Source organism: Cuculus canorus, chromosome 14 (assembly GCF_017976375.1).
Source record: "Cuculus canorus isolate bCucCan1 chromosome 14, bCucCan1.pri, whole genome shotgun sequence".
NCBI classification, from domain to species: domain Eukaryota; kingdom Metazoa; phylum Chordata; class Aves; order Cuculiformes; family Cuculidae; genus Cuculus; species Cuculus canorus.
The window spans coordinates 14,921,642-14,943,279 of record NC_071414.1 but is presented as its reverse complement, the minus strand read 5'-3'; the positions used below and the strand labels follow the sequence as shown (position 1 = coordinate 14,943,279).

Sequence of the window (21,638 nt, the reverse complement as noted above, 5' to 3'; positions counted from 1 at the left end):
TATGGGTAGGGTGCTCCCTGGAGGTGCAGGAACCCAAAGCAAAGGAAAACACAACCTGAGCCTGACAGTTTTTTTCCTTATGATAGCAGTGGAAGGAATATGATCACATGAGGCTTATATACAGACACACGTTTCAAACTCTGCCCTTTTAGCCTCCAACGAGCCATAAAACAATTTGAAGAAAAACGAGAAACAAAAGGCATCTGAGTCTTTTGATCATGTGTGAAGGTAGGAACTATTTCCGCTCAAACCCAGAATATCTTTTTATGGTTCCTCTCCAACAGCAAACACTGCTGTGCCTCTTCCAGCTCTCTGTACCACATTTTCTCTCTGAGTGCCTAATTCACATCAACTCTTGATCCTCTGTTTTACCCTCAGAGTGCGTTGTCTCTTTTTGTGTGCCTTTTTCGTACTTCTCTGCTTCCCCATACGGATTTCACCTTACTTAGTTTGTAAACTTAATCTGAGAGACAGAAGCATCCTCTTGAGCTGCAGCTGATGGGACAGGTGAGAACTGTGCCTCAAAGGACTGTAAAGCCACCACGCGGGGCCAGGCTTCCCTCTGCCACTACAGGCCAGTGCTGGCCAGAGACTGCTTTGGTGTTTTGTTGGTTACCAAATTACGGAAAAACGTTCTGGATGCCTGTTTGAAAGCATGGCTGTAAAAGCTTAAAACCTTACTCTGGCTTGCCACGCTTAGGGTGCAAAGCCGATTCAGCCCTGTGAGCCAGGTAACAGCTGCAGCCTGCAACCTGCTTCCTTACCCACCTCTTAACCCAGCCCGTGAACAAGAAATACAGGCACTTTTGGGAGAAGGCAGCTCGGAGCAACACCTCCTTCAGTAACTCGCCAAAGAGGAGCTCTGCATTCTTGTTTGTCCTTTGAGACAGATCTCATTCACTGCCTTTGCACACAGCTAAACTTCCTTGAAAGCCAAGTTCCCCAAGTCCCTGGTGCCAGTTCAGCCAGTTGCCTCCCAGTGCAGCTGAACGGGGCTAAGGCATGCACGAGGCGGGGACAAGAGGATCAACTGTGCTGAGGCCAAGAAGCTATAAATCAAAAGGCTGGCTCCAGCTCCTCTTCCCTAGCTCAGAGTTGGCTCAGGCAGAAGCTCCCAGGAGTGCTTGTGGGAGATCATAAAAAATATTTTCCAGGACCTTAATAAACGCCTTATGCAAAAGACAGGCATTTAGAGGGTGGACATTCCTTGGCAGATGCCTCATCCTTTGCTGTCCACACAGATTGCACATTCTCCTTCGTTGTCCACGTACCTTTCAGCATTTTGACTGCTACGGTCTCACAGCTGTTACTTTTATTGATCCCAAATGCTGATGCTTCCACCACCTTCCCAAAGGCACCGTGACCCAACACCTTACCTATGGGCAAGAAAAGAGGCAGTGTGAGGGAAGGCAGGTGCAGCACATGCAGAATGGAATGAAACAACAAAAAGCCAACAGGAAACCACAGGAAAAAGAAAGAAAAAAGGTCATAAAGGAAAAGGAAGAGTGGAATTTGTGCCCTTCCCAGGTGGCTGCTTACTCTGTTGGTGAGAATAAGAGAAAGGATGAAGGGAGGAACTGAGACAGAGCTGGCATGGACAAAGCAGAGGAAGGAAACAGCCCTGTAGAAGTGAGAGGCTGTTTGTTGCCCTCGAGCAGAGCGTGTGGGAAAAGCCCACGTGATACCTTGCAGCAGAGCAGCAAGGGCTAATGTCACTGCTCTGGGCTTCAAAGTTGGTCTGCAGCCCTTTTGGCACTCCCAGACAGGGGGCAGAGACTGCAAGCAGATGTCTCCTCATGAGGAGGATAACAGATATTGTTCTGGTCTTGAACTCTGTGTGCCTGCTGAGCACTGGGCTGTTCTGTCTCAGTTGCCAGTTGGAGAATATGGGGATGCATTTTAAAGCATGCCCCAAGGTCTTCTGGTCTCAGAGATGCCCGTGAGGGTAAACTGGGAGAGTTGGCTAAGATCCGTCTGTAGTCAGACCCAAAGAGACTTCCCATGCAAAGATGGCTTTTAAGGACTGTCTGGGGAAGAAGATGGGAAGCCTGAGGCAAAGAAAAGGCATTAAATACCCAGAGGTGCGCAAAGAAACCTGGAGAGTGTCTTCAAACACCCCAGCTGCAGCATGTAGTGGCAGGGAGGGGGGCCAACTCACCTAGGCGCAGGCGGTCTCGTGGGAATTCCCACTTGCTGGAATCATAGGGCAGGTACTCGCACTGATCCTCCAAGGGCACCTCGCCAGGGTCCATGATGATGGAGAGGTAGCCTGTCTTGATGTCTGCATGGGCAGGCTGTGGGAATCGGCCAACACAAGGGGTGAAGAGATGTCCTTCCTGCACTGGGTGCTGACTCCCAGAGAGGATTTAGTTCCTTGACCTGCTTCCCCAGGCAAAGGCCATTCCTTGCTACCTCCTTTACCACAGCCCTTAGGCACCTTGTGAGAGTGCTTGAAGCATCACTCAATAACCTCCTTTTAGCAGATGCTCTACCACCACCCCACATCACAGCAATGGTGTTGTCCCAATCCCCACTAAGCCACCTCCCCGCCCGCGGACAGACTCACGTACCCTTTTGATGTTACAGAAGATGAGGATAAGGAGGATCCAGAAGAAAACCGCAATAACTCCAGTCCCAATCAGGATGACAATCTCCACATTAGTCCTGTCATCAGAGCCTGTGGGACAGGAGGGAAAGTGTACCTTCAGATTCCCATTCTGTGCCCCAGCTCAGCCGTCCTTCGTCGCTTGCTTCAGGCTGTGGGGAGACTGGGCAGGTGTGTTTGCCTGAGCTGAACTGCTCTGGCTTACAGATCCTCCTGTGAGAGCATCACACCACCAGCAAGGCCAGGGGCTTTCACTGCCTCACGCTGCCTGGTGTCACAGGGAAGAGGCATGGGACCTTGGCCACTGCTACTCTACCCTTTCATCCCCAGGGGTGTCGTAGCTGTTGGTACCTTCCACAGAGACACTGGCTGACGAGTTCACACAGCCCTTAGCATTGCAGACGCTGCACAGGTAGAGTCCAGCATCCTCCTCTCTCACCCTCTGAATGCTCAGCCTCTGGTTGAAGTCTGCCAGGTCAATCCCTGTAAAGCACAGTGAGTTGCGGTGGTCACTCACAGGAAGGGGAGGATCAGTATATTGGACTCATTCAGGCTCAAAATAAGGCTCCTATTTTTGGCTGGTTCATTTTAGATGGCAGAATAAAATGGCACCAGTGTGCAGAGGCTCTCTCCTGTGCCTGATGGCCCCAGAAATACCCTGGATGGGCCCTCCCTGGGCAGTGTATGGAGGGGATGAAATGCCCACAGAAGACGCTGGATGGGGATGGCGCCCAAACAGCCCAGCTTGTGTGTCAAGCTGCTTCAGCTCCACGACCTGTATCTTTCCCTCTGCAATCTGCCTGGACCCTTCCGATGTTCCTTCCATGGGATCTAGGTTGATCCCTGTATAAATAGGGATGCCAGACACTGGGCTGGGAGTAAGAAGATGAATGATTTATCTCTCTCTTTGCTCTCCAGCTGAACGTGCACATTAATACACAGTGCTGAGCCAGGCCCTAGGATATAGACTTGGCAAGCAAGACTGTGTCAAACTGGGATAGAATATAATGAAAAGCAGAGTTCAGACAGTTCAGAGAATGGGTGCCTGTGTGTCTGGGCACAGCAACTCCTAGAACCCAGCAGTATCCAGCTCTCTGACATGATTCATCAGCCTTTGATTCACCCCTAGACCACTGTACCTGATACTTCTTCCACCAGTTTCTCGTCTTTGTACCAGATGATTTCAGGAATGTGGTTGCCATCCACCTTACAGCGCATCTCTATGGAGTCGCTGACATTCACCCAAATGTCTGTCAGGTTCTGCTTGAGGCGGGGGATCTCCAGGGCTGAAGGAGCAGCACAAAGAGAAGGAGGGGAAAACGGGAAACTGATTGATCAACAGAATATCTCTGTTCTTGGGGGGCTTTGGGTCTCTGACCCCTGCTGAAGGGTGTCTTGAGAACCCAGGTGCCCTGCCTTTGCCACCTTGAGTTTAGCGTGCTTGCATGGCTTCCCCTGGAGGTGGACTGGGAAGCTGATGGCAGCAAGAGCACCAGCTCTCCTCCATCACTCCCACCTGCCCTGTGGACCCTCACCCTGCACAGAGATGTATTTCTTGTGGCAATGCTTCTCCCGGGTCTTCCTGTTCTGCACTTCGCACACGTAGTCTCCCTCGTCACCCAGGGAGATATTGGGGATGGTGAGCAGCAAGGACGCATCGTTGGAGTCGGGCTGGAAGCGCAGCTCCCCCTGCATCTTGGTGGCATAGTGGTGGACGTTCTTGCAGTCCAGCACGAGTGGGTTACCCTCCTCATCGTGGAGCTTGGAGAGGTTCAGCCGATACCACTGCAGGTTCTCATAAGTGTAATTGTCTGCATTGCAGCTCAGCTGTAGGTCCTGCCCCTCAATGGGCTCTTCTGATGGCTGGGACTCAATCCCGAATCCATCTGGAATGGCTTTCAGGAAGGAAATGAACATGTGAATGAGTTTTCATGGCCGAGCTGCCAGACATAATAAAATTGCCTCCTTGGCCCCAGGTCTCTGAGACCCCATTGCCCTCAGCCAGAGTAAAGAAAACCAATCTAGAGCAGAACTGCGACATGCAGACTGCTAGCAACCAACAGCTTCAGCCCAGCGAGCGCTGAGGGATATGTCCTGAGGTTAAATTAATATAGGGTCACAAGTGAAACAAGTCTGGGAGATCTGAATTAGGCTGTTACTGCTCTTAGCTCAAGTGCAGCATTCTGGACTGTACAGGTGCCTGCTTTTACACGTGCAGGTGGTTACACAGCCAGGCTGGACCACTGCACACAGAGCATTACTGGAGCAGTGAATGAAGGCGTTTATCTCCCTCCACAAAAGCTGGTGGCTCTAACAGCACAGCAACTGCCTATGAAGGCTACGAGCCCAAGCTTCTAAGGTCTGGCCACAGAGGCATAAAATTAAGGCTCTGCTGTGTCCTTGCCAGGCTCCGTGTTCCCAGGGGACAGGGAGAGACTCCTGCCAGCACGGGGTGCTACTGGAAGTATGCTTGAGCACGACTCCAGCCCATACTGCTGGGGTCTTCTCTTCCACCACCACAATCCCATGGGGACCCTGCCTGGGAGCGGCTCGGGCAGTGCCACTAGAGGATGCTCTTGGACCAGGCACATCCCCAGCCCAGGGAGCTCCCTGGGACATCCTGGATGTCCCCAGCCCAGGACCCGCCAGGGCTGCTGCAGGACCTGGGTACAACTCATCCCCAGGTCCAAAATCTGCCTGCACTGTCGGGATGTGCCACACAGCAGAGCTCTGTGGTAGCCCTGCTTTCCTGCTGGCTTCCCGGTCACTGTTTAAGATGCTAAAGGAGAATGACAGGACCCAGCAGGTCAAGCGACCTGCCTATTTGAAGCAGAAAGCTGAGCTGGTGCAGGTGGAGGAGAGGTCTGCAGTACTCACTGGTCACGTAGAAGTAGATCAGCCGCTCGTCTCGACCCACTTTATTAGAGGCAATACACTTGTACATGACGGAGATGTTGGCCTCCTGGATGGCCAGTTTGCTGACTGTCTGGTGGGGGAAAGGAGCATAAGAAGGAGTTAGGAAGAGCAAGAGGGAAGAGAGGTAGGATCGGTGCTGCTCTCTGGCAAACAGCACAGCACATGGCAAGCCTGGCTCCAGGCAGCAGCTGTACCTGGGAAAGGGTTATGCAAAAATAGCCCCTTATTCAATAGCCCTTTGTGCATTTCAAGTGGCTCTAGCAACAGCAACATGATTTTATTCCTGATCTCTGCTCCTTTTTATGGAGCTCAGCCAGCATAGATGCTTCTCTATGGGAGTAAACCTCTTGCTAAGCCCCTCGGGTCACCATGGGGACAGGCCTGTGACCTGCAAAGGGGACAAGAGCACAATGAGGGCAGCCGGGATGGCCAAGCTCCTGCTGAGCTTCGTAACAGCAAGGAGAAAGGGAAAGGACACCAAGGCTTTGATTCCCTGAGCCCTCTGCAGTTAAGTGGCTCCTTAGCGTCCCACAGAGTTCAGTGGAGTTTACAGGTACTTACAGACCTACAAGGGGAAATCAAACCTGTGAAAGCATCCCGGCTCTCACCACTTCAGGAAGAGCTGTCATCTTCTCCCTTTAAATTCCAAGTGTCCATAGACAGAGCACTAAAAGCTTCCTCCTCCCTCCTTCCAGCAAGACATGACTAAGATTGGGCAAAGAGCCAGGCTGCTCTCCTGGGACCATGGACCAGGGCGATGCTGCCTCCAAACAAACCAGGAAAGGCAGCTGGGGATTTAGCTGCTCTCCTCCCCCGGCTCACACTCCACACGTGTGAGCTGCCACCTGTGTTACAAGCACTCCCCTTAGAGGAGATCTGCAGTTTGAAGCACAGGTTTCTCCTCCCTCCCAGTTTAAATGACAAGTTAATCACACATAGAAATCCCTCTAATGAGACAATGCTTAAATGGCACAAAAATTGTTTTCGTACAGGGAAGCTACCTTGCTTTTACTATTCATCCCACAGACTTTGGGAAGCATTTCCGTTCTAAGTGGTGATGTATTAGCTTGTGTTAACCAGAAGGAACAGGCGTTCATTCAGTGCATATTCAATACAGCTGAAGTGATCTTATTACTATTACTCTTGTGCATTGCCTTTTCCATTTGTGGGGGTTATTCAATACAGCTAAAGATCCTGTTGCTGGCACTTTTGCATTATGTCTTTCCTGTTTCTTGGGGATTTTCCTTCTAATCTGCCCTGTTATGTTTGAGTCAGGGGTTCTGGATTTGCCACCATCCTGCTGTCTGCAATGCATGTCTGTGCTCATCCTGGCCTTTCCAGACAGAAAAAAAAACGCAGAAGAGGATGGTAAGAGAAGAGAGGCAGAAAAGAGAGGGAGAGAAAGCAGATTTGAGGACATAGCATCCCACTGCTGTGAGAGAGCTCTCTTCTCCCAGAGCTCTTGCACGTCCCTGGGCTGCACAACCCAAGCTGGACATCCAGGACAGTTACAACCAAATAAATGGTACACAGCCAAGGAACAGGAGGAGAATGAGGAAAAAAAGGGAGGATACTCAAAAGGGACCAAGACAAGAGTCATGGCTAGAGGGGGACACGAGGGCTTCTCACCCAGGAGATTCCACCACCTCTGCTCACTTCTCTGGCAAACACCAATCCCTGCCTCTTCCTTTGGCTGCCCTCAGAGAAGCAGCATCTGCCCCTGCCACCCTTTTGGCAGTGACGAACTCCCAGCCAGGCCAGAGGACGGGAAGTGCCTTTGGAGGTGTGTAGGAAAACAGGAAGTGACTTTCGGAAATGGGGGCCCGTTTGTTTGTTCTGCATCCCTCTCCGAGCGGCTGGTGCCCGACATCAGCGGGAACAGGAACCCCGTCATGGCTCAGATCTGACACTGGTGGCTACCAGAGAGAAACAGGCAGCAGGCAATGCCTGGCTGTTTGCAGGTCACACGCTGCAATGACGGAGAGATGTTCCTTCCAGAGAGGAAATGCTGTGATAGAGAAGTGGGCTCTGTGGGGCACACATGCTCTCACTCACAAACCAGCAGTGGATGGACGCCAGCATCTCCATACCACCCTCACCCCACCAGGATGGGGACAGCTGGATGAACTGCCCCGCTATGCACAGGCACGTTCCTGGGGCCAGAGATTTCCCAGTCAGTCTGTGACTCTTGCTCTCCTTTCCCAGCAACCCAGGCTGCTCCATGGGGTTTGGGTCTGGTAGAATGGCTCATGCAAGAGTGCTCAGAAATGGGCATGGGAGCCCCTACAGCATGCATCCCCCATATCCTCCCTAGCTGGGTGCCCTGTGTTCAGCCACGATCGATGTAAACCCTCCTGCAGCATTAGGTCCAGCAGGAGCCTCTCTGGATGCAAGGTAATTTCTCAAAGATGACAGCTCGCCCTCGCCCTGGGGCTGCCTGGTACTGCGGAGCGCCAGAGCTGGGAATGGCTGCTGATGGTTTACTTTAGAAGCAGAGGTGTGAAGCCCTCCCCAAATCTGTCTCTGCCAGGCTCCTTTCCAGGCCACTTTTGCTGGGTGATTGTAATGGACCCCTCTCAGGTGCCCGTCTCAAGCTCCAGGATGGATCTGGGACACCTCACCTTGTTCCGCCCCTCGACGAACTCCACCCAGGTGTCAATGCTCTCGATGGGATTCACCGCATCCTGCTGAGACACATCTTTCCAGTCCTTGCACTCGGGCATCCGGTCCCGCTGATGCCGCCTTGCAGTCCGGTGCCTGCTATTCCTAATCCAGCAGCCAGGAAGGAGTAGGTGAAAAAGGAGAGAGATAGAGAGAGGGTCAGCTGGCATGAAGGCAACAAAACCAGCTTCATGTCCGAGAACTGACGCTTCTGTCCTCTGACTGTAAAATTTCCTGAGTCTCTTGGGTACACAGTTCTATTGTGTGTTATAAGGGTGCTCTGCAATCACTAGTGAGGCAACTGTTATCTATGGATGTGAAAATCAAGGCAGGGAATGGATAACGGTGTCCCAGGCAGTGTCTTCACCCCCAGGCCCATGGTTTCGTCCTTCACTCCTAAGGGTAGAGAACAGCAGAAGTGAATTCCATCCATGTGTGCCTGGGGCAGTTCTTGATGCCACTTTGCTCAGCAACCCTTGTAGCCTTAAACCCATGCTGGTACTGAGGTAGGAATATCACAGCCTGGCTCGGTGGTGGCCTAGAGAATAGAGGGTGCATTACCCAAAGGTGCAACTGCTGCCCCTGATTCAAGAAAAATTAGGAAGGAAACATCCAAGTAGAGATGCTGCTGGCATCTTACAGGGGCATGGTAGCACCTCTTTGGGTCTAAGGCAGGCAAGGGAGGTGAAGAGTCCTAATCTGTCAGGGACCCAGCATGCTGCAGCCTGCAGGGTGCTTCTGAAACGCAGGTGGGACAGGAGGATGGGAGAGTCTGCCCAAAATCCAGGGTGGGAGGTGTGGAGGGAGAGGGCTTACGCTGGCAGGGAAGCAGAGGGGAACTGAGTGCCCCAGAGCAGCGGCAAGGGTGTGCTGGCAGTGCAGGGCAGAGCAAGTGTGTATGTGGGATGTGTAAACAACAGGAAGCTAGAAAAAAAGCCTCCTGCATCTTCTGGAGCTATGCTAGGGAGAAATATGATGGCCAGGGGAGACAGTGACCACAATTCACCGGCCCCTCTGCTTCCTGACAGGGCCGCAGTGCACTCACACGTGATTGAGAGCTCTCTGGCGTCCCTGGCTTGGCAACACCCGGCACAGGGCCGCGGGACCTGGCTTCCTCCAGGCACCCTGATGTCCTCCGCCCTGACTGCTCTGGCTACAACTCCCCAGCATCCCTTTTCCTTCTTCCTGTGAGGCTGCTGTTAAAAAATGTCACTACAGCCCTGCCTGGCGCTGCCCCAGCTTCCCAGGGCACAGGCAGCGGGCACGCACCCTTCCTGCCTACCTACTGGTGCTGCCCACACTAACACTCCCCTGGCAAAACATCCCAGCAACTGGCAGCGATCCGGTGCTTCCTGTGGATTCAGCAACTCTTCCTCACATGCAGTAGCTCTGTTCCCCTGCCTATGAGCACTTTTGCTTTCATCATTAGCCAGCAGAAGGCAAAGGACCAAAAAAACCCAGGGACCTTAGGGCAGGAATGGAGTGAGGCTCCGCTGCTCTTGCAAGGTCTCAACAAGGGGCTGTGACAATTTCTCCTGCAGTCTGCCTCAGTTTCCCCATTAGAACACTGGTCAGTGGTGTTAATGCAGGTGCTGTGAGGTGTGGCAGGGCCATGGACACCCCCTGCTGGATGCAGATGGCTGAGGAGGCAGAGAAAGCTGTAGAAGCACTTGGTGTCTGGGACCAGCCAGGTGGAATAAAACCCCACGTGGAACACAAGTGCCTTTGGTGGGCTCTGCTCTGCCTCTCTGCAGGGCAAGCGGGCATATGGTGCTGGCACTGTCCTCCTCTTACCACATCACGGCTGGGAGAGCAAAAGCGAGACAGGGCCTGTGACACAGCTACGGTGCCCAAGAAGCCCATAATGACATGCTGGTGATCTGGTAAGACATGGGTATTGGAAGAAATGGCACTTACAGGCTGCGTCGGGAGAACATCCGACAGGGCATCCAAGGCCTCCACTGCCACTGGATTACCTCCGGTGCTGGGATGCCATAGACCGTGCAGGTGAGGGCCTGGGGGCTCCTCCGGGAGTAGATGCTTGGGGAAGAGGCTTCCTTCTCATGGATGCGCGGAGGAACTGTAAGGATCAGAGTGACACCGTGAGCGGCCATGGCTCAGCCGTTGCATCCCCAGGCCCATTGATAGGGAGACTGGGCACTAAAGCACTACGGCTCTCAGCGCAGCTCCCGGGGAGCTCAGGTCTGCAAGGCAGAGCACATTATACTTAGGCAGATTCAAAGTGACACCATTTCTCCTTCCTCTGCAGAATGTGACTGTCCAGCACGGCTCAAAGCACTGTCTAGCAGCTCCTGGCACAGGGCTACAGCACCTGCTGGAGACAAACCTCCAAGCAGCAGCACCCTACCAGCACTTCTTGTGCTGACATGTGGGTCCTGCACAACAGGGACTGGTTTCTGCCAGAGGAAGACTCCCTGGGAGCTTCCACCTAGAGGAACTGCTTCAATTCCAGGCTCCGTGTGTTCTGCAGCTGCTCTGCCCACAAGCCTGCATCAGTCACAACCACCCTCAGCAGCAGGTCCCACATATCCTGCCCAGTGCAATGCAACAAAACTTCAGTGTCCCGAGCCCTGCTCCTGTGCCACATCACTCAGGCCACAAGGAACCAGCTTGGCTGTAGCCACATCATCCCTCACCAATGAGGGAGAAGGAGATGATGTAGTTACCAACTTCTTTAGGACAGCAATGAGGACTTGGTGTCGGAGCAGCCCAGAGGCTGGGGCCATGGGCTCAGCATTCTCTCCCTGGCCCCAGCCCTTACCGTTGACAATTAACTGGAGGCTGATGCGCTTCTCCAGCCCTGCCAGCCTGTTCCTCAGAACCAGTGTGTACGTCCCAGCATGCTGCTCCGACACATCCTTGATCTGCATTGAAGATTGAGATTGCTTGGGAATTAGCTTCCCGTCCTTGTACCTGCAGGGAGGCAGAGAGAAAATGCAGCCATAGGGAGGAAGTGTCCCATCGGCAGCTGGGCAGGGGTTTCTTGGTCCCCACTACAGCACAGTCAAGGTGACCCTTGCTAGTGCTGGGGACCTCTCTGGAGACACCCCTGGGCTTTCCCTGGACTGGAGTCTACACATTGTCTTGACAGATGTATGTGGGGTCAGGAACATCATAGCTCTGCCCTGAGAGGGGATGCAAAGCTCCCAGAGCTCTTGAGGAAGTGCAGCATGATGCTGTGCACAACCTGGCCCTTTCTCTCACTCCTCTGGGCAGCTGTGATCCCCAGTGCCGGGGGATAAGAGGGGCAGATCCTGTGGGAGCTCCACTTGTCCTCTCCAGACAGTGCAGAACTGCCAAGTCAGGCCAGGACCTTTGCTGCTTTTCCCCTATGCCTCATCACCTCCTGACCCAAGCTGTGAAGCTGACAGCCAGGGTAGATTGGAGAAATGACCCTCTCAGGTGGGAGAAAGTGATATTTAGAACAATTTTGACCACAGAGGGACCCGGCAGAGAGGTCAGGCTAGGCTTCCTTACTTGGCAGAGGGAAGGAGGAGAGGAGAGAGTGGCTTGGGCTAAGAAAGGTGCGTTACCACTGGAAGTCCGGTGGAGGATAAGCCACGACTTTCACCGGTAGCTTCACGGCTTCATCTCCTGCGGTGGCTTCTATCACTGGGCCCTTCCTCCATTCCACATTGATAAAGGGCTTTTCTGCAAGGAAAAAAGGTAATCATGGAGGAAAGCACAAAGGGACAGGCTGTCACCAAGCTCTGCTGCTCTCCAAAGGACCAGACAGTTCCCTGGAGCAGAAGAGGAGGGAGGGATGGAGGGAACGGGTGCCAGGCAAGACTGGGCAGGCCAGTGCTGAGACTTTGGCAGCTGAAGAGCTGCCTCTGCCTCACTGCTGGAAGCCACCAGGGCTGCAGGGAGGCTGTGCTGCCCCGTGACTTTCTGCTGCCAGAAGGCTGTTGCCCAGTACCGATGGTGCCTCGTGCACGAGCAGCCGGGTGCTCCCCAGCCATGCCACAGCAGCACTGCACCTGCTGCAGGGCCACGAGACCTGTGTGTCCTGCCATCTCGCTAGCATTTGGGCCAATGTGGTGTTTGCATATCTCTCTATCATCATCTGAGGGACCGGAGGAAGGCTGGGTCTCACTAAAGCAGAATGGGATGGAGGTGCAGGAGCCCCTTTACTGAGCTTTGGGCCAAGCACTTCCTCAGTAGTCTGTGGATTGCTCGGCTCTGGCTGTGGCTCCGCGAGGGAGCAGAAGGTGCCATACCGTGCACAATGACATCGATGCTCTCCTCCAGCATCTGGGCGCCATTGGAGGCAGTGCACGTGTATTTGCCCAGGTCCTGCTGGCTGACGTTGTGGAGGGTCAGGATACTGGAGAGCTCTGTGTGTGTCTGCAGGGACCGGCGCTCGGGCTCCGTCACTGCCCGCTGAGTCTGTGTGAGATGGCAGAGAGAAGAGGATGAAAGACATCAACGGGATGACGCTGTGCAGATGTGCTCCTCACATCTACGCTTCTCACTGTCCAGTGCTCACTTCTAACCAGACAGGAGCCTCTGCAACTGACTGCCATCCTCAGGGATGGAAAGGCAACAAGCCCTACGTGACTGACCAACTGGGGCTGGCGTCAGAGCTCAGCACATGATCTGTAGCTGCTCAGATCTGCAGCCCAGTAACCAGGCTGGGAGCCTCACAGGTATGTGAACAGAGTGATGCCCTCAGGGATCTCCTCTGTCTCACTGTTCACAAAAGCCAGAGCTTGCCACAGCAGGAAAGCACAGTGCGGAAGAGACCCACCACTCTCAGGCTGTTGGGAACTAGGGCTGCATGGCTAGAATAGCTCCTTTTAAACTAACAACATTTGCTCTGAATTTGCACTGGTGGAAGTGGAGACAGGAGAGCCCCAGAGCAACACCTCAGCAGGGAGAGTACTTTCTGTCAGTAAAAGGGGTCTTCCCTTTGCCTGCCTTCTGCTGCAGGAGAGAAAAATGGGAAACCACTCTCACTGAGATGGGCATAGCATGGTTTGGATCATGGAGCAGAGCCCTGCTAATCATGTGAAGTGGAACAGTGAAGGGGCAGGAGGGGATGACTCAAAGGGAAGTGGTTGAGTGCATGGGGAACTGCTCTGTTTGCTGGTACCTGTTTGCCAGGGTAAGTCCACTGGAAACGGACGCCGGAGTTGAACTCAGCCCACACTGTGCAGTTCAAGACAAGTTTTTCTCCCACTAGGAGCTCCATGGCTTTCTTGGGATATAGCTGGATGTCATACAGCTCGCTCCCTGATACAGAAGGGACGACAAAAAGACATTTCTGATGTATTAACTCTTTGATTATGCAGTTACCGAAGGCTTGAGTATAACCTCCTGCTGCTTGGTTTATCTCTGGCACACAGGAAACACAAGCACCATGCAGAGTCTCTGCAGCTAAAGAAGACCATAACAACCCCATGAGCCATACTGACTGATTTCAGAACCATCCAAACTGCCCCTTGCACAACCCAAAATCTTCACCTGCTATATGGATGATGAAGAAATTGGATTTGAAGACCTTCTTGTCAATAACAGTCTCACACTGGACGAACAAGGAGTCTCTGATCAAGTGTGTGGGTACTTGCATCCCCTTCTTGTTGTCCCAGAAAGTGCTTTTCCCGTCAGGGTGGATGAAGGAATTTTGCTGGAAAAATTAACATTTAGCCAACTGAAATAAGAAGGTAACAACGTTCCCATCCCACCCCATCCCTTCCAGGCTTTGCGTCGGCTAACGTATCCCTTTTGTGGGAAGAAACGATGCAGCATCATGCTGTGCTGGCCTCCCGCCCTCTCCCCAGCAGGGTTTGTCATCTAGGAATTGCGGCCTCCCCTACACCCTGAGCAGTTGAGCAGCCGTATCCTGCACCATGAGCCTCTCCATCTGCAGAGTGAGCCAGAGACTTCCAGGAATGGAAACTAGTAGAGATAGCTAAGGAAATTGATGCTGATGTCCCAAACATCAGCCTCACCGGGATGAGTGCTGACCTTGAGTAGTGTCCTTCCCCGGCAAGGGAAAGGCCCGTGGCCCCCAGCATGTCCCTGGAGGCCTTTGTACAATTGTAACACTCATCCTGGAAGGATGTATTTGCATTGTAAAAAAAAAAAAAAAAACAAAAAACCAGAAAAAAAGAGGGAAAAAACCAAAAAAGGCACAAGCAAACTGATAACAGAGTTGTTTTTAGTCATCAGCCCCAGGGCTGCAGCCTCCTCCCTTGCAGTGATGCTGACCACCGAGAAGGTTTGTAGATCACAGAGATTAAAGCAAACAGGGGATGCTCTGGGGAAACGGGATTGAAACAAAGTCTGGTTTTGTTTCATAGAGCTCCAGGGAAGAGAAGCAAGGTTGGCAGGAAACCCGTGGGGTCTACCCAAGGGAACTGGACGGCAAACTTCAACCAGCAAATAAAATGAGGAAACCAAGGGCTTGTACTTTCCATGGAAAATTTATCCCATGCATTTTCCATTCCTGGCAGCGCCTGTCCTGCTTCCAGTCAGGCAATTACAAGCACAGAACAAATGCAATACACCTCAGGCCAGAGTCTCCCACTGGCCAGGCTCTCACCGAGATCAGTGTGACGTTAAGATCCGGGATGGACACGAGGCATGGTACCCAAGTGTTCTCCTTCTTGGTGATGAGGAGGGTCTCCGGCTTGTTGATAAATGGCTGTTCAAAATCTGAAGAAGAGATATAAGGAGAAAAACAACTAAACAGAGGCAAGAAAACACCATGAAAGAGGGACCAACTAGAAGAAAAGGAGGTTTTCTGGCTTTCTTTAACACAACATGATCTTCACAGAGGCAGTAGCACTGAACTGGACAGCCCCATCCGCAATGAGCAGCAGCCAGAGGAGACACCTGGAGCTCGGGAACTCCAAAGGAGTAGCCGAGGCGGGCGCCTGGGCCAACCAGCTCCTCTGCATCAAACACAGTACCAGTGGAGTGGCGTTTGTGTGACATTTGGGCAGTGCTGGAAATGACCTCCTGTTTCCTGGCCCCCTCATGGTCTCTGCCTGGGTATGACCCTTTGTGAAACCGGTGTGGTTCGTCCTGGGCTCAGCGCCTGCCCAGCTGGTGCCTGCACGCGGCCCTGGGGCAGGGACGGTGCGGGGTTGTGCTGCCCTGGTGCAGCAGCAGGCAGCGCGACCTTCCAGGGCGAGGAAGTGATCTGCAGTGGAATGGTATGTAGATGTCATCCTGCAGCCATCCCAGCCGGCAGATAAACAGATGAGCTGAGCTTTCCAGGGCTGCCACCCCACTGCCGCAAGCACAAATATTGACAGGAAGAGCAAAACCACCCAAAACTAATCAGTGAAATGACTTAGCAAGGCCAGGGGCGTTGCACTGAGCTCCAAGCAGAGCCAGCACCAAGAAGCAACGTGTCTGCAAAAGGGGCTGCCCCGTCCTGCTCAGTGCGTTGCCTGTGTCAAACGAGACAAGGCCATGCAAGGCTCCATGGTGAAAAGGAGTTGATGGCATTGTACAAAAGAGATGGTCCTGACCCGTCCTGCCAGGCACCATCCAGACACAGAGCACAAAGTCCAGCCTGATCCCAAAGAGATGGCAACTCACTGTGCAGCATAGACCTCATTTCTGGTTCCTTCTCAGGTAAGCTGGAAAGAGCTGGTGAGACCAAGCTGCAAAATACACTTTATCCCAAGCCATGGCTGGTCAGAAAGTAGGAAGGATGAGGTTTGCCTTGCAGTACTTCATGACAGCTGCTGCTGGGGCACCTTCTTACCTGTCTGCTGGACAATACCTTACTTTGAAATCAATATTTTGTTTTGAATGTTTTATATACTCTTTGAATTCTCCCAAACAGGTCACTCAGGTTGACTAAATAGGATGAAGACAAAATTGGAAGAAGAGACAATGAACTGTGAGGCTGCTTGGTGCCCTCTGGAATATCAGACCCTGCCTGCCAATTTCCACAGGGACACACACGGCACAGGATGCTCTGAATACAGAGTGCCTCTGATGGCTGATATTGACAGCGTCTTTCCTCTGTAAGAGCTGCCTTTAGAAATGCCCACCCAGCATGCGGTTGTGATTGGCTTTGTTCATGGAAACTCTCTCCTGGGTGAAGGGGGCTCCATAAGAAGGTGGTGGGGCTGCCCCAGAGACCTACAAGGGGAGATCTTATAGCTTCTGGTATGCTGGAATCAGAATAAATTATCTCAGTGGCCTTAAAGGCTACTCTATATTCACTTGGATTGCAGCTAAACCATTGATTTAAAGGGACTGTTGCACGAGGATGTCTGTGCAGCCTGAGGCTCTTTTCCTCTGCTACCCAACCCCTAAAGACGACCATCTGAAATGACAAATCAACGATAAAAGGGGTAATGATCCCCATTTAGGCATCCTACCGTTCAAACCACAGTGGGACAAAGCCAGTGCTCACACTGTTAAGGGTATAAGGGAATTCCTTCAATTTTTGGTCTGTAAAGTTGTTGTTTCAGTGACATCCATGCTGCAAAGCCCTGCTCTGCGTGAAGCTTTCTACAGCCACGCACAGGAAACGCGTTGGTCGGCTCTCACGAATATATGGGTTGCGCAGGGAACTCTTGTCTTTATTTCCTGAGGTTCTGTGCTGTCACAGGATAGCCGTCTTCTGAAATCACAGATCTGTTTCCGAGTGTGAACACGTTCCTAATTCTTCTCTGGAGCTCTGGGCATGTGAGAGGGAGGAGGTGCACAACAGCCAGAGGTGAGAGACTATGAGGTCCCCTCCAAGCTCAGATGGCAGCCAAGAACTAACTGATTTACTGGGCTGGTCCTGCTGCCAATGAGCTTGTGATTCATACACCAACTCCCCTCTCTGACCACATCACATATTTTCTGTAAGGCTGTCTTAATGGGACCGGTGGGAATAATTTAGCATCTTCTTCATTAATATATGCTAAGTCTTACGAGATGAGGGCTGTTCATACCCTATTCCACCCTGATGAGGCATTCTCTATGTTTACAGCACTGTCTGTAGCTGCAATAAAATACACACCTAACCACACACATGGGAAATGAGACATATGCATGGAGAGTTCACTTGAGAATTGAGCTGCAGGTAAAATACAGAAGAACCCATTTTCCCAGCCAAGTACAGATATTTTGTTCCTGGGAATTCCACCAAGCTCTTAACATGAGAAATGAGGTTGATGGATAAATCTGTGGTCTGATCATGCTGTCTGCAAACATTCCTGACACTTACATCAGCCCTTCCAAGCTCTCTAAGGACAGCTTCACACTGTAGCCCAGTTCAACAGGAACAAGCAGGGCTTTATCTGGATGTTCTGCACAGTTACCGTATGCCTGGGTTTTCCTGACATGTCCCTTCTCCTGCCTGAAAGCCTGTCCTGTCTGGAAAGGGGGATTCTGAGGTTTCCTGGATGTTTGATAGCCATAACAGGGTACAGCCTGACCGGAATGAGTGCGAACATGTGCTGTGTAGCAATGTGCACAGCATCGCTGTGAGGTGTTGGCTGGATCCTTTGCACACACACTGTCCACAAACACTACAAGTCCCACGGGCCCTGACAGTGTGAGATTTATTGCCTCAGCTACCCAACACATGTACACTTGCTGCTCTCTGGTAAACAGGAGAGCCATTCCTGAGCTGCAGATGAGTCTGGAGGTGTGAGAAGGTGGTAAAGTAGGCAAAGGAAGTGGCACTTGCTGGATCACAAGGAAAATCCGGCTCTTGCAAAAGCACTCCCTGCATGTAAGCCTGTTAGATTGTGCTTAATTTCAGTGCATGTAAGAAGTTCTCTGTCTGCCTCCTGCTACAACACTCTAGAGTGTCTGAGCACCCCTGCCCAACTCACTGATATCTCCTCACAACACATCTGGGATCCAGGGATGTTTCAGGATGGACAGCAGAACCCACAGAAAGAGGAGGTAATTGCCCAAACAGTTCCCCTCCAGCAGCTGCCCAGCTTCTCCGATTTGTCCCTGCATAGTTGCAGAGGCAAATCTGGCTTTGCCCTGGGACTTCTGAAAAATGCATTTTGTATGTCATGACCTGCTCGTGACAACTGCACCAACTATTAAATGGGGGCGGAAAGAGAAATAGCTCAGCCAACTGTTTCCAGGGGACCGCGCTCGTTTATCTTGCTGGAGCATGCTGTGAGCAGTGGAGGAGACAGCAGAGGAGGAGCCCCTGGGGCACAGAGAAGCGGAGTATTGGCTCTGTAGCCACTTGCTGAGCTGAGGTTCTGTCTCCAAGCCTGGGGAATAGCCCTCCTCCAAACCACATCTCCGAACCCTGCTTGCACGGGCAGCCTCTGCACAGGCAGCGTGGAGAAGAACATCTGGATCTGCCATGGTGGAGCAGCTCCAGGGACATCCAGCCCTGGGGACAAGAAGCGGCTGCACACGGAATGTTTGTACCGCTCCTCTCTCAATCTCAGCTTTATGGAACATTACCATCCCTAGCCACTAGCATCTCGGAGAGCCTCCAGCTGCCCAGAAGCTAACTCTTGTGCTTTTTTTAGTGGTGGAACGTCTCTGAGGCCTGGTTCTCACTCCTTAAATTCCTGCATTCCAGCCTGGCTGGAGCAATGCCCCCAGGCTGGGACATAATTGAATCCCAGGCGCTGCTGCCATTCCCCAGAAGTGGACGGATATTGATTCCCTCGAAGTGCTGGGAGCCAGCCCTTGGCCTCTTCCCCCAGCCTGCCACAGCCATGCTCTGCTCTGGGAGGCTGCGGGGGCACGTTGGGCTTTCTAATCTTGCTGATACTCTGCTGGTGCATACGCTGCCCCTGAGGTCGCCCAGCCCGAAGGTGCGCACCGCCGATGGCTCTTACCTCTCACAAACACGTAGGCACTGACTGCTGTGGTGCCCTCGATTTTGGCATCAATGTACTTGTAGTAGCAGCGGTAGTAGCCTGTGTCATTCGCCTGCGTCTCCGTCAGCACCAGCACTTTGCAGTACGGCTTTGTGCCCGTCCCTTCACAGTCTTCTTCTCGGATTGCCCAACCGCTGCTGGGGGCTGCAGAGGCCACCAATTCAGTTTCCTTCTCCTTCCCAGCAGGGTCCACCTTGCCGCCGGGCCACGACCACTCCAAGGGGTGCTGGCCTCTAGACATGAGCAAAGAGATGAATTAGCTTTGAATGCAGAAAGGTTTAGATATCCTGTGTGACTCCACACACACCTGTACGTGGCCCAGCCAGTCTCTGGCCACTGCTCTTGGGCTGAGGCGTGGTATAACAGCCATCCTCCAAGGAGAAATACAAGCTCAAGGAGATGGAAAGCATCTTCAATAAGCACCGGGCAAGCACAGGCTCATTCTTTTCCCTGGGCCACCTCTCTGGCCGTGGTAGACTCTAAGGTATCAGCCCACACACAAGTGGGTCTCTCCCTGCCATGACTTTGTCCTGTTGGTACTAATGCTGGGACAGGGAATCACAAAGGGCCTTTAGGCTCCATTTATTCTTTATTCCTTCTCATTATAAAAAGGATCCAGGGCCATTAATAAAACACATGGACGTGATGAGCTCCCTTGTCTCGGTGCAGCAGCAGGCTGAGGCTCGTGGTGATATGAATGGAGTGGGAAGGAGCATGAAGGAAGGAGAGCAGATTGGGAAGAAAATGAGAAAGAGAAAAGCAGGAGGGAGTCAGGAATAAGAGACAGCAAGGAGAAAACAAGGGGAGGCTCAGCTGATCGCTGTCTGTCCAGCTGCCAGCTCTATTTCCTTCCCTGCTGCTGCAGGAGGGGGTTCCTTTGCTCTGCACAGCGCCCTGCAGCGCCTTCAGCCCCCCAGCACGCTCGCCTTCCCACCTCTGCAGACACTGAGCTACAGACATCCCTCCGAGGGCACGACCATGGAGCCTGTTCACCAATAGCCCAAAGACAAAGGGAAAAGTCCAGGAACTGCAAGAAACCCCCAGGCAGCCTGTGCATGTGTGTATTTATATATAGTCAAGGATCTCTGGAGCGGGAGGCTTGGTTATGCACATGTACGCACACGCGTACATTGCTATATCTGCACTTGTTTACTACAAACAAAACAAGCTTTTATTCCGGGCTGGAAGTTTCCTTCTGTGAAATCAGAGCCCCTTACAGAGGAAGGCCTCATCCCCACTTGAAAGGTTGCCAGTGTAGCTAAAAGTCACTTAAGAATGTGGAAAAAAAAAAAAAAGTGGGGAGAAAAAGAAGATATCGCAAGAGACAGCTGTGGGGGTAAAAATGGCCTTTTGTCAGCACCATTTGCTCTATTAGGGGAAACTGGGTTCATCTATTATGCAAGTTGGGACTAGGCGTGCTGGCACACGCAGCTCCTCTGTCAGGGCAGCTCTGTGGGCAGATGCTTTTAAGCGCAGCCAGACTGTGACCATCTCCAATAGCTGGATCCAGCAAGGGACAGCAAGGAGGAAGTGAGATAAGGTGCCATCCGAGGCCACAAAGGCTCAGACGCAATAAGGACAGGATTTCTGTCCAAGCATGGGGGAAAGACCTGCCCCTTTGTGTTTGTCTTCAGCAGCTGATTTGTCTTCCTGCAGACTTTGCTCTCATCCAGCTCCTGCATCCAAGCTCACCGCGGATGTTTGGAGAGTGTGCCACACTCTCCCCGTGTCACCAAGCACAAGGGCTCTGGAGGCAAGGACATGCCCTTGGGGACATCCACACAGCCCCTCTCTTCCAGCTCAAACTCCTGCATTCAATAAAAATGCCATTGGTGCCCAAGGCAGGTCTGAAAGGACACCTCCAGCGGCTTTTGTCCATGAATCACGGCAGGCTTTTCTGAAGGATCAGAGTCTCACAAACACTTAAGTAAAAATAAGACTCTTGAATTTTGAGTTTTTCCATGCTATGCATGTACAAGGAAAAATAATAGTAAATCTGATCACCAAATCAGTAACACCCAGTGGCCTCTGCCATGCACATCGCTCTGCTGCTCTAGGCAGACCATGAGGTTGGCCCCACTCTCAACCCAGAGCCGAGAGCTTCACACCCCGACTGCACAAAGGAACCCTTTGCGTTTGCTCAGCATTTTTGGTGCTCCATGGGGAGCAAGGTAATTGTACAAGTCTCCACTGTTTCCGCTTTCTGTTTGTTTACCCACTGGGATTTTCACGCATTATCAGATCCACTTGTTTTATTAATCATCAAGGCCGGCGGTAGCTGAGTGACACATATTTATATAAACACGGATGGGCCAGTACAAACAGACCTGCCAACCAGCCTGCTGGAGGTTCTAAACTACATTCCTTGCATCATGTACTGCTCGACCAGAGCCAGTGAGGACACAGGAGGTGTAGGCATTAATGTGAATCCAAGTTAGCATTGCTGGTGTGTTAAGAGGGCCAGAAGAAGGCTGAGCTGAATCCACCCTCTTCATTTGGGAAAGGTCCAGGCAGCAGTTTTGGATGGCTCCCTCCTATCTGTCACCTTCAAAGATTTGTTCCCAAGTTGTTTTCTTTCAGCTCTGTGATAATGTGCCTCAGGGTGATGG

At 52.2% G+C, this 21,638-nt stretch overlaps 1 protein-coding gene across 4 annotated transcripts in view; it reads right to left on the bottom strand.

The window, feature by feature from the left end:
- The window catches only part of FLT4 (fms related receptor tyrosine kinase 4), a 59,222-nt gene that overhangs the window by 11,872 nt on the left and 25,712 nt on the right, over positions 1–21,638 (bottom strand). For all 4 annotated transcript variants that reach the window (XM_054079771.1, XM_054079773.1, XM_054079774.1 and 1 more), the window contains exons 3-18: positions 18,988–19,262; positions 14,751–14,863; positions 13,670–13,832; positions 13,299–13,438; positions 12,424–12,592; positions 11,737–11,854; positions 10,965–11,116; positions 10,100–10,262; positions 8,143–8,287; positions 5,483–5,591; positions 4,141–4,500; positions 3,745–3,891; positions 2,957–3,088; positions 2,571–2,677; positions 2,159–2,294; positions 1,272–1,376 (exon numbers count right to left, since the gene is read on the bottom strand). In XM_054079771.1, the coding sequence (XP_053935746.1) occupies positions 1,272–1,376; positions 2,159–2,294; positions 2,571–2,677; positions 2,957–3,088; positions 3,745–3,891; positions 4,141–4,500; positions 5,483–5,591; positions 8,143–8,287; positions 10,100–10,262; positions 10,965–11,116; positions 11,737–11,854; positions 12,424–12,592; positions 13,299–13,438; positions 13,670–13,832; positions 14,751–14,863; positions 18,988–19,262 (2,534 nt within the window). The remainder of the gene's footprint in view (positions 1–1,271; positions 1,377–2,158; positions 2,295–2,570; positions 2,678–2,956; positions 3,089–3,744; positions 3,892–4,140; positions 4,501–5,482; positions 5,592–8,142; positions 8,288–10,099; positions 10,263–10,964; positions 11,117–11,736; positions 11,855–12,423; positions 12,593–13,298; positions 13,439–13,669; positions 13,833–14,750; positions 14,864–18,987; positions 19,263–21,638) is intronic.